The 12865-nt window shown below is 41.2% G+C and overlaps 1 protein-coding gene across 1 annotated transcript; it reads left to right on the plus strand.

The window, feature by feature from the left end:
- Positions 1 to 8548: 8548 nt before the first annotated feature.
- Positions 8549 to 12489, plus strand: LOC134878184 (protein Tob1-like). The gene is made up of 2 exons (XM_063904059.1): positions 8549 to 8830; positions 10285 to 12489. The coding sequence occupies exon 2, from the start codon at positions 10504 to 10506 to the stop codon at positions 11563 to 11565; it is 1062 nt and encodes a 353-aa protein (XP_063760129.1). The 5' UTR covers positions 8549 to 8830; positions 10285 to 10503; the 3' UTR covers positions 11566 to 12489.
- The last annotated feature ends 376 nt before the right edge of the window (positions 12490 to 12865 follow it).

The following is a 12865-nucleotide window of genomic DNA, read 5'->3' on the forward strand; positions in this document are numbered from 1 at the left end:
CAGTAAGAGGGATTGGGTTTCGCTAAACATGCATGTTTCAATTCTGCTTATATAATTTTTTTGTTGTGCAGCTGCATCAAAAGACAAGTAGTATGAAAGGGAGGTAGGTGAAATGATTAAAGAGGAACTTGGGAACTGCACCAAAGGATTGTGGGTAATGTAGTACTTCTGATGTAGATCATTGTGAGTCTTCATTGTACTGTATGGTTACGGAATGAGGGCAAATAATCAAAATAATTTATTCAGAATATGTTGAGGAGTTTCACTTATAGAACAAACTGTCAGTATTTGTTGACACACACACACACACACACACACACACACACACACACACACACACACACACACATACACATACACATACACATACACACACACACACACACACACACACACACACACACACACACACACACACACACACACACACACACATACACATACACATACACATACACACACACACACACACACACACACACACACACACACACACACACACACACACACACACACACACACACACACACACACACACAAACACCTGTCTAGTTCCATTTGCCTGCATCCTGATTCTCATTCAAAGTGAGTCGGTTTGAAATCTGATATCGGTTCACCTCACTGACTCCCCAGGACAAAGGCTAAATCAAGGGAAGGTTAATGTGATGTACTCATTTTAAATGCATTAGCCACTCCATGATACCATATCTGTTCCCAAAACAGCTACTACATGGGAGTCATGCGCATGAGTTGAATGTATGTGTGTGTGTGCATGTCACTTGGTTTGTGTGTTAAACACTGATAAGGCAGCAAGAGATCTAACATAGAGTTGTTGCCTCACACTCACACACACAGTTAGAAACCTGTTGTGCTGAGGCAAGAAAGGAGGATGTCTGGAAACACTGTAACAGAGAAGCATAGTTTCTGGACTGTGAATGAGGATGTGTCTGCTCCAACCAGATGCACCACAGGGCAAAGTGTGTGCAAGAGCCCAGTCTGAGATAAAGGGTCATATACCCAGAGCTACGTTCCTCCACTGCATGAATCATACAGTGCACAAACTAATATGACATAAAACTGTTCTTATGCTTACACTTTTGCAGTGAATGTTTCCGAAGTAAGATCATTTGTTGTGTCTATGTTTCTGAAGTCATTGTGCTTTGAAAGAGGAGAGCAGCTGTTCCAGATGACATGGGGGTAGTGAAAAGGCAGACTGTTCTAATCTTTATCTCTCTGTATGGCTACGTAATACTGTTTCAGGCCCGGAGCCAAGAGAACAGGGGAATCAAGAGTTGGCCATCAGTCAAGGCGTTGGTGATGTGGCTGTAGACGTGGAGTTTAAACCAACAGAACTCTTAACCTTGTAAGGTGTTACTAGCAAAAAGCGTAAGATCGAAATTGATGGGCGTTACAAATAAATGAATAGAGAGATAAATACCACAACTTGAATGATAATATAGAAACTTGTTTTGTTTATTTGTCCCTCCTGAGGTGATGTTATTTGTTTGTTTGTGAGCAGGATTACTGAAAAAAGAAACGACTGGCCCGATCTGAATACACAAATTACAATGCACTCATTAACATAGCAAAATAGGGCATTTGACCTTGGCGGATGTCGTCTTTCTGTGAGTGCTGGTTGCCTACAGTTCCTGGGCTCCAAATGTCAGGTTAAAAAGGGTAATAATTTCAGCTGTGATTATAATAACCTTTCCTCAGCAAGTTTTAGCCACACACGATACAATAAACAGCCAAATATATGCCGTCTGATTACACTGGAGAACGCTGTTATTCTTGCGTCAGTTCGTAATTTAACTAGTACAGTGTTTACTTTTGTGTGTCATCAATTAACATATGGAAATATATTTCACACACACCTAAATTCATGTACTGCCTTCTCACTGAGGGGCTGATAAGCCATGTGCCTCTGAGGCGGGAAGGCTGGAACATCAAAATCAAATCTCAAAGTGTATGAGGCCAATTTACCCTTATACATCTTGTTATTAAGTGGATTCAGTGATATTTTCATCTGTTTGTAATAGAAAAGCTACACAATCTTGTTTGCTACTTTTGGCGCAGGATAATAAGTTGAGTAATCTTGTAGAAGAACCACAACCAGAACATATTAAGGTAATATGGGTGTTTTGAAAAAGCTATTATAAAAAGCAAAATCCCATTAAAAGGGGGATGAGATTTGCACTGGTGCGTGACCACTTCATCTCCATCAATTACTACACGCACATGAAGAATGGACTAAGGCACATATGGTTAAAGAAAACGGATGTGATAACATAGTCAGGGAAGGTGAAACAAGCTCTGTTGGGAGACATATGAATGTGCAATTCGAAGGGTGGACATACAGATGTAACAGAGTGCTTCTCTACGGCAATGAATACAGAGTAGCCTCCTTTGATTAAACACAACGGTTAGATTGTTACCTCCCCTCTTTCTTTCATCCCCTCTGTTGTCTTGCTCTATCTCTCCTCTCATATATGAGGCCCACTTCTGTGCAGACAGTCCCTGCTGTTTACTTTTTATTTCTCACTGTGAATCCTAATTGCACGCTGTATCTTCCCAGGGTCAGTTCTAATCAAGAATTTTGACAAGTGCATCAGACACGCGCCAGCCATCCCCTCCAAACCACCGCAAAGTGCTTTTTGTTATGGACTATTCTGTTGTCAGTAGGGGGTCTCCCTTTTGCTGACGTTGCTTTTTGAAGATAAAAAAGGTCCGTCCTTCCAGCGATGAACAAAGTGCATTTGAATTGTTCTACTTGGAGTATATTTTGTCCCAGAATCAATGTTGACATTTCCACCCCATATTTTTCCTCTATACCAGCTCTGTCTTCAGTTATTTTCCCTCTCATCTCTAAAGACCCTTTGAGTTCCCGCCTGCCCCTCAGGGCACAACTGTCTTCTCATCTCTTCCTTCCTTCCTTCTTCCTTCATATCCCCTCAGCTGTCTTTAATTCCTTTGTATTCCCCCTATTTTCCCACACTGTTTCCATTGTTGCACCTCTAAACTGTTTCAACCTTGGTTCCCCGACACCTCAGAGAGTGTGAATATACCCACTAGGATGCAATCAGACTAAATTCCTCCAGCCACGTTTGGGGGTGGTCAAGGACATATGGGGCCACACATGGGACTGACAAATTCATGTGTGCCCGGAAGTTTTGGAGAAGCCAAAAATATCAAAACAAACAGAGGTCCGCCTTATTTTGATTTTGAGAGCAGGTCATAGATAGGTGCTTATCTGCATACTGATATTGAAATCTAATCCCTTGGAGACTCAAAATGCATTCCAGATACTCACCAGGTGTGACCGACTGCAATCAAATCGAAACTAGACAAAATAGCTTAGATATATTCCAATGCCAAAAAAATATTAGAGTTAAAGTAAATAAAGAAAATCGTCTGCCATGAAAACTCACAAGGCTGCTAAAAGGCAACTGCAGCTGCAATGGATTAAAATCTCAAATGTGTTACATGAAGGATAAACACTGCATGTTATGATTTTTGACACACATTAACTGGAGGTGATATGGCTCATTTCTCAAGCTATTTTTTTGTTTCGAAAATGTAAAATACAATGACATGGCAGAAAACCACAAAAAAATGAATGTATGTTCAGTATGTAAATATGTATTTGAGAAATCAATCAGAATCTAACACCATGTCGTGATTTGGGTGTATCAACTGTATTTGGGAAGTTATTAACTCATTACACTATGTATTTTTATCCAACATCCTGCAGGAAATCTATTAAGCTTTCTTCACTATTTTGATTGCTAACTTGGAGCACATCCACTCCTGCTGTTTAAAACTCATCCAGAGGATGTTAAACAAGAACACAACTACACAGGAGACCTTCCACCCCCGCAGCCAGATCATAGCACATATTGAGCTGCTGTTTTGTCATATTCATGGTGCACTCTGCATTAAAAACTCTTGAATGATAGGGGAGAGGGAAGAGTAAAAATGCAAAGTAGTCAATGTAATGTCACGTACTAAATGACACAAAGGGATGCCACGTCACTTCCACAAATGAATCAAAAATACCTCGGCACCTTTCCCTTATCTTTTCATCACCTATCCATGTCCTATTACTAAATTGATTCCCATGTCCTTGAGGCACAGTAAGTGTCGCTCTATCATCTCAGACAGTTTATGTGCAGAGAGTCCTAGGGGCTGCGATACAGAGCACATACAGAGCTATTCCATTCACGCAGCATGGTGGAGGGGATGGGGAGTAATGTGGGAGTGCCAAATTAGGAGAAATGTAGGTACAGTACTGGGGTTTATTAACCACTAAGTTGTGTTTCTCTGCCTGGATGTTAAACCTGAAGCATACTTGTATTGTTTTCACTGAGCTGAGCTACAAGGTCAATGTGAGAGAAAAGAGGAGAATGTAAAGAAGCAGCTGAACACATTATTGAACCAGTAATTAATATCAGTTTTCAATCGAGTGCTACAAGGTTTTCATTTCCAGAGACACCGTCACTCATATGCATGTCTCGAATAATTAGGATGAATATTTTTTATTTCACTGAACCTTACCATAGATCAATAAGGAGCCGTTTCAGCCAGCCTGGTTATATTAGGACGCTCTTGTGTATTTCCGCCTTTTTTTCCTCTTTGCAGATGGCAAATGGATCTATTGATGTTGCCCCAGTGAGCTGCCGTCGGATTAATTATATAACAGCCTCAGTGGGTTATAGAGGCGACACTGCAGAAGAAAAAGTACCTACGCTGCTGTCGTGATGACTGATAATATAACCTCTGTATTTACATAGACTGCGCCATGTAAATCCTCTCTGTGTATGCATGCTGTGTTGCTACCTGCAGGTCACTGAGGTGTTATTTTTTTTAATGGGCAGTCACAGCTGACAGACTCTTCCAGAGCAAAGAAAAAGTACAACTTTTCATTCCCTGATAACGCCGTAAAGTGTTGGTGTAAAAACCTGGTCACTTATGAAATTTAGTAAATGAGATTTTATACCCGGCTGGTAATTTCATGAATCAGTGACAGAATAACGGAGGTACTGGCTCATTTGAAGGTTACAGGAATGATTAGTTATGTTTATGATTATAAACTGAGCATGTTTACTGAATGGAAGCTATAGGACACAGAGGCACACTGCTCTTTTAAGCTTCAGTGCAGTTTTAGCTGCTAATGCTAATTGAGGTTGATATATTCTATGTATTGTCATGTCACGCTATACTGAAAGAGAGAGAAACGACTATCTGCATCTACTAGGGCTGCACGACATTAGGAAAATATGCCATAGTACTGCACGATAATGATATGTCTTACGAATAATAAACGGGTATTTAAGTGCACTGAGGTCTACTTTTCTGGTACTGCTTGATTACAAAGAAATGCGTGGTGTTCAAAAGAGAAAAATACTACTTTAGTAATCGTTTTTTCCCCTACATTGTCTTATTGAACAGTCAACATTTAACTGAACTCAAAAAGCATCAATAATAACAATAATATTGATATTTAGAGTAAAAACTGACTTTCAAAATGCAATATATACAGCATTTTGCAACTATACAGTCTACCAATTGGATTAGTTTGATTCATTTTGTGTTCCCAAGCCTATAGAGATATAATATTTTGCTACTAAAATAATGATCCTTTTCCTCATGTTGCCAGTTCACAAGAAAGATTTGGTCACTTTAGCAAAGACATCAATTTACGGTAAACATTCAAGACCATCCAGTCTGGGTAGGCACATTTTTTGACATTGTAGTGAATGAATGTGGTTTTGTGGTCCAACAAGTATGTTCTAGAGAAAAACGATGTCTTATCCTCTTTACAAGAAATGTGTATCTGTTTGCAACAGCTTTTGAAAAGATAAAGATGAATTACTCTTTGGTCTAAATCTCAGTTTGAAAGAAGTTCCTTCATTTTGACAGTCCAGACACAAAGTAAAAGTCCCAATCTCAGAGCCGGTGTTGCACACGGTATTCTTCTCCCTTTCTCTCTGTCTCCTTCACTGCATGTCTCACCCACTCCCTCATTTAATCTTCAAAGGGAGAGCAAAGCATCTGTCTATTACGAGGAGCCCAGGGCGCTCTGCAGAGTTGTGTTAAGTAATAACAACCAGTGACGTCAAAGGCTCTCCATCTGAGCTGGAGAGAGGGAGGGCGAGGAGGGGGGAGTGAAAAAAAGGGATAAAAGGAGAGCAATAGTGTGTGAAAAACCTCCTCTGCTTGTGTGTCAGTTGCCCCTCTGTTGTTTATGTGTTGCTGCTGTATAACACCAAGCCAATACACTGTGCCACAGCTAATTCTGTAATCTAGACTTCAACACATATGTGATTGTTGTTCCTTCTCTCTCATCTCTGCATGGATTTTTCCCTTGGCAACACATTTCTTTTTCCCCCCCACTCATTCAGAGAAAAGCGGAAGTGGTCTATTATGCTTCGTCACATGTCTGGTGCTGAGCATAATTCTGTTTATGGTCCTATCACAGACGCCTATATGTTTATGTCATAGGCTAGCAGCGAAAGAGGACTGCCTCTGTTGTCAGGGGGAGATTTTGAATACAGGGATGCTAAAACTAATGAAATATCATTTTGTTCACTGATGATTTTTACTTTATAGGTTTTTATTCTAACACTCAGGAGAGAAACATCATTAAGTAAATTGATAATTTAAGTGAATTACTCCCTCTGTTCACCTTTTTAGAATCACAGACTCTGGCTGAAGACCGATTGGAGGATTAGAGATCTTAGGGTGTTACAGCCCTTCATAAGCACAAGTGACAGAAGCAGCACTCAGTGCAGGATACATTAGAGGATTACACACTAAGACAATATAGCAGTCTTAACATGCCTCATTATGGCTGCTGACCTTGCTCTGTCAGGTGACAGCTGTTTGTTTCCGACTACTAACAGCACAAGCAAGCGTGCACTTATACTTTACACACTACTAGAGGGTATGTATACTACCATTAAAAGCAGCTACCCAAGAATGGCTGTGTTCCTTAGTCTATAGAGGACGTGAGGAATTATATTGTGCTGAGCTGCTTACAGTAAACAACCCAGAAGGCCTTGCCAGGACTGTGGAAGTCACAGTGTTGTTGGCAGTCAACACACCCTTCCACCCACTTCCACTTTAAGCTATATTATTCTGAAACCACAAGGCAATGTCAAACCATATAATCTCCCCTCTGTTCTGCCCCTGCCCGATCTATCATCTGTCTGCATGTATTTGATCCCTACAGCACTTTCTAGGCGAGCCCTTTCGCACACATTTACAGCTCACAACGAGCACATGACTGCGCTTGGCAAATGTAAGTGCTTCAGGAATGTCTAAAAGTCCACTCTGTCAGCAGGCATATACACACCAACAGCCTTCCTTTTCCATTACAGGCACAGCTGCTGTGATGACAAAAGAATCTCACACTGAATGATATCAGGAAATATGAATAAAAAGGACAGAAAAGGATCAGTAAGCCCTTATCTGTCAATAAATGGTGCCAGTGTTAGCTGACACTTTCTCCTCTGTGACACTTGCAATAATCTTTAGGAGACATTATGTTTTATTATTGTCGCAAATAATATGTTTCTCTTAAGACCTCCCTCTATTCAATACTAACATTAATTAATGTACACATTGACATTGTAGAGCAGTGACTTAATACCATGAACATACAACTATGTGTGTTGGTGCACTTTAAATTTGGCAACAACGTGCGTTCAGGCAAGCGATGACGTGCACAGCCTACATCAGCACCTTGGATACGGGCACACCATTCACCGTAGGGCTCCTGCCCCGTTTTAGACCAATCAGCGAGTGTGTTTTCTAGATAGCATTCAGCACCACCCACACTGCTGCCAGCTGTATTGTTCCGCTATGGGGAATCTCCTCTCAGGCAGTATGCATTCATCATATCTCCTGCAGTTTTCCGTGACCTGTCAATGCTATATGTGTATAATCTGTGGTAAAAAGGAAGTACAGCATATGATGAAGCTTTTGTTAGATCATAGTCGCGTAAACAGCTCCTGTTTAGTTGTAGGCTATAATCTGTGTTAGCTATAGCGTATGCATGTAAAGAGTAGCGAATCATGAATACAGTGCTAACGTTGATCAGTTTATAGTGTCCCTTATTATGATAGTAAAAGCCACTTACAGGCTATTCTGGTCCTCTAAAAAAAAAGAGATGGTTTAGTCGGTAAATTATCTACAATACGACTTTCCATATTGACATATACTTTTGTTTCAAGACAAGTCGAAGCCGGCAAGGTATTTCTTTAAAGAAAACCGTTTTTGTCTTCATAATAATTATTTTAGCCTTTTATTGTCAGCACAGACCTAGGTTATCTCTGACGCAAGCGCTCATCACAGGCGTCTCTCCCATTTCACAGAATCATATGTCAGGGATTGACATTTCACGTCAGCCAATCAGCGCGCAGCTACGGCACCATTTAGGGGGCGGGACTTGCGCTGTGGGCCAATCACATCCGCTCGTATTGTTTTGACCTCTGAAACCGCATCACCGCCTATCTCGTGCCCATGGCGGAGAAAAGCTATAAATACAGGCAACGCTGTACCAGGAGTGGGACGAAGTAGCAAAACTCCCGGAGAGGCGGGAGCTACTCTGCAAGCCTGCTGAAAGAAGAAAAAAAACAAAACCTCAAAATAACCTTAAAAATAGAAACCGAAGCAAACGCCAATCCTTCGAAATGTACATGTACTGGACTATTTTTTTGTAACGTTGATAATGTATTCTATGTGAAGAAAGTATTTATACTTTTTTTTTCTATTTGCACTAACTAACAGTACTTCAGAACTACTGAGAATCTTTATTTTTTACAACAAAGTAAGTATTTCCAGCTGACTTCCTTCTGTTACATGTGATGCATTATTTGATATGAGTGTCTTTATTTAGCTTGCTGTCGTATTCAAGCTGTACCCATACTTACTAAGCTGATTTGCTGCGTCAGTACACGAAGTTAGGGAGGGGTGTGTGTGCGCGCGTGCGTGTGTGTGTGTGTGTGTGTATGATAATTGCATACATGTCCTTTTTACAATACCTATAGATATACAAATACAACAATATTACCTCTCAGAGACTCGCTTAAAGTGGTCGTTAATTCACACTCCAGCCTACCATATTGTGGTTCATTGTATTTGCATGTTCCTGAGGGTTAGTAGGCTTAAGGCAGCAGTGAGCGATCATTATAGTTTTGCATATTTTGTGAAATTGCAACAGTGTTCATCTTAACCTAACTAAACTGATGAGACGGATCAGGACCTGTAGCCATTCCGCAACAGTGAGGAATCTCCTTTAGGCTGTGTTTGAGTGCAGTTCAAGGATGCGATACATGTTGCAGTTTTAACGATATATCTGTGCAGTATTGATTTCCTCTATTTGATAAATTAACCAACTTTTAGACGTAGATATTAAAATATCCTCGACGCATACCTAAACTCTCAACTGAGCTGTTTTCCTTTGGCAACGAGTAATAGAGCACAGCATATGTCATTGCATTTGTTGTTTTTTACTTTATGCACGTTATCAAACGTCATGTTGTAACTCAAGTATTTCGTGTGTAAAATTGCTACACATACGGGTGTAGCCACAGTCCGTTAAGTTTTATTTCGAAACTGTTTTTATTTTAGCAAACGCTCCAATAGGAACAACCCAGCCCCAGTGACACAATGTTACCCTTATTAAAAACACATTTAATAGCCAACTCATCCTCAAGTTATCATTATTTACCATGCATTTCCTGGGTGAAGTTGACCTTTTTGATTAAATGCAACAACCCTGCATTAGTTTCCCTGTCTCCTGCGGAATACAGGCTATCCAGTATCCTATTATGCAACAGGATTCTCGAGTATTAGTGCGAGGTTAACGTTCTCAATACCTACTACCGAGTTTGCCACATTAGCAAGTGATATAGGTTGAAGCCAGATCAGTGGGCTCTGTTTGATATTTGTGCAACAGCTGCACATTTCCTCCTATCTGAGTGTTGTGAAATCCTGCTTTGGTTGACAGTTTCGATATTCAACTTATGATATATGAGCTCACAGCAGTCAAAACAGCTTCATGCACTGGTACCCTAGACAGACGGTTAATAGATAAGACACTATCTTACCTTGTCCTTTTATAAAGTCTTCAATAGTGGTCTGGATCAGCCAGGCTTTCATGATCTGATCTGGCTTTTAAAAATGATGGTGTTAAAGATATATTTTAAATTGACTTGTGATTTTATGTAAACATTTTTGAACAAAATAATTAAGGATTGTTTTTTCTCTTTATTGTTGCAGGAGAATATTAATCACACCCTGTGGGAGGACATCATTTCACTTCAAAACCAGCACTTTTCCTTTTCAACCTGTTTTATCCACATCTACTGGTTGCTTTCGCCATCCTGCCTGGAGAGCATCTGTGTTGCCAACCACGGATAAACAAAGCAGCCCCAGTGGAGACATTCAAGGTCAGAAACACCTAATCTTCACGCACCTGGTAAACTTCGGCAGTTAGCTATGCAGCTTGAAATCCAAGTAGCTCTCAACTTCATCATCTCCTACCTGTACAACAAGCTGCCGAGGCGGCGGGTTAACATTTTCGGCGAGGAGCTGGATAGGCAGCTGAAGCAGAAATATGAGGGACACTGGTACCCCGACAAGCCATACAAGGGCTCAGGATTCAGATGTATCCACGTGGGGGAGAAGGTGGACCCTGTGGTGGAGAAGGCAGCCAAAGAGAGCGGGCTGGACATCGAGGATGTCCGCAACAACCTGCCTCAGGACCTCAGCGTCTGGATTGACCCCTTCGAGGTGTCCTATCAGATTGGAGAGAAGGGGCCCGTCAAAGTACTGTACGTTGATGACACCAACGAGAGTGGAGCTACAAATGGGGGGATTGATCTGGACAAAGAGATCAAGAACAGTTTCAATCCTGACGCGCAGGTATTCATGCCCATCAATGAGCCTGTGAACAGCGTCTCTCCTGGCTCCACCTCGCCTTCTCCTCCTTTCGGCCACTCGGCGGCAGTCAGCCCCACCTTCATGCCCCGCTCCACGCAGCCTTTAACCTTCACAACAGCCACCTTCGCCGCCACCAAATTTGGCTCCACTAAGATGAAGAGCAGCGGACGCAACAACAACAACAACGGCGGCAACGGCGGCGGCGGTGGCGGCAGCAATGCTGGGAACAAGGTGGCACGTACCTCTCCCACCAACCTGGGCCTGAATGTGAACAGTCTCCTGAAACAGAAAGCCATCTCCACCTCCATGCACTCTCTGTACGGGTTGGGCCTCGGAGTGCAGCAGCAGCAGCAGCAGCAGCAGCACCAGAAGCCCTCGGCCCTGTCCCCCAACGCCAAGGAGTTTGTGTTCCCCAGCCTTCAGGGCCAGGGCAGCCAGAGCGCTCTGTTCCCCGGGGACAGCTCGCTCAGCCTCAGCCCGCTGCAGTACAGCAATGCCTTCGACATGTTTGCGGCCTACGGTGGCCTTAACGACAAGTCCCTTATGGATGGCTTGAATTTTAGCTTGAACAACATGCAGTATTCTAACCAGCAATTCCAGCCAGTTATGGCCAACTAGTACACGTTAAGGTACTTCTTAAGCTACTACTTCTCACAGAAACGACCAGAGATAATGTGATCGGGGGGGGGGGGGGACAAACATAAATGCACATTATGAAAAACGAAAAAAAATTGTAAAACCTAAAGAGAATGTCATGGATAAAAGGAAAAAGTGACTTGTCAGCTGTAAGATCTGTTTACGAGTCTAAGAGCATGAGCCCGAGGGTGAATTACTTTGCCCCCTTGAGTTATACCTTTAGTACAAGATGTCCGAGCTTGGTTACCTAAAACTTCAACATGCATCATTGTTATTTCATTTGCCAACCAAGCACAAAATATTTTTTTTTATGTGACGAAATGTTTTATGATATAAAAAAAGACAAAAAAAACACCACCACAAGTCATGGCCTCTTTCAGTATTTAAACATAACTGGACAGCGCCAATTTTTTTCAAGGAATTGGCATAAATAAGTGGGATTTCCTGGTCTTTTTTCTATTTGTATAATTTAATTTAGTACAGAGTTTGTAAAATATCAGAGTATCTATTGTTTCTACGACATGGTATTGCATTTATATCTTTTTACTACTCCAGTGATCTGTGATGGCTGCAGCAACTTTATGTTTTCTTTTTTTATTGAAATTATAAAATGAATCCATCTTTAAGAAAAACATTGACTATTCTAAAGATTGTGTACAGAATATTCCGTAGTGGTGGGATTTAAGAATATTTGCTTTTTTGAAAAACATAAGAGTTGTATTTTCTGTTAAGAGTTTAAAGATTTTTGCTATATTATGGACAAAATGTAATCGTATATTAATTTTGTACCTACATTGTGCAATACTTGATAAAACAAACGGTATAACAAAGTATTTGGAGTCAGTGTCTTACATGTTAAGAGGAACTGATAGTTTATTAAGTTTGTATTAAAAAGCTTGAAAATAATTACACCTTTTTTGTCATTGATTTTTGTGGTGGAGCTGGTTGACTCTAAAGGAGCAGAGTAATGTAGGGTTTTCTAACATGTCCGGACATATCCAGTATTCTGTGCTGAGGGCGGAACCATCAGGTTTTATCTAAACACCTACATTTGTATGCGCCCATGCCACTCACATTAGGTCAGGTTGAAATAATTATTTCACTATTGTGTAAAATACCTCGACACATTTCATAGCATCAGCCTGTTACATTCATATATTAGTACACAAGCCTCACCATGTGACCTCATGCACATTCGTTCACACCATGCTGGTGGCCCTTGGGCTAGCTGTCATCACACATAGGGATCCTGGGAGTGTGATCGTGTCAAGCCTGATAACGT

The sequence above is a fragment of the Eleginops maclovinus genome, chromosome 16 (genome assembly GCF_036324505.1).
Source record: "Eleginops maclovinus isolate JMC-PN-2008 ecotype Puerto Natales chromosome 16, JC_Emac_rtc_rv5, whole genome shotgun sequence".
Lineage (NCBI taxonomy): Eukaryota > Metazoa > Chordata > Actinopteri > Perciformes > Eleginopidae > Eleginops > Eleginops maclovinus.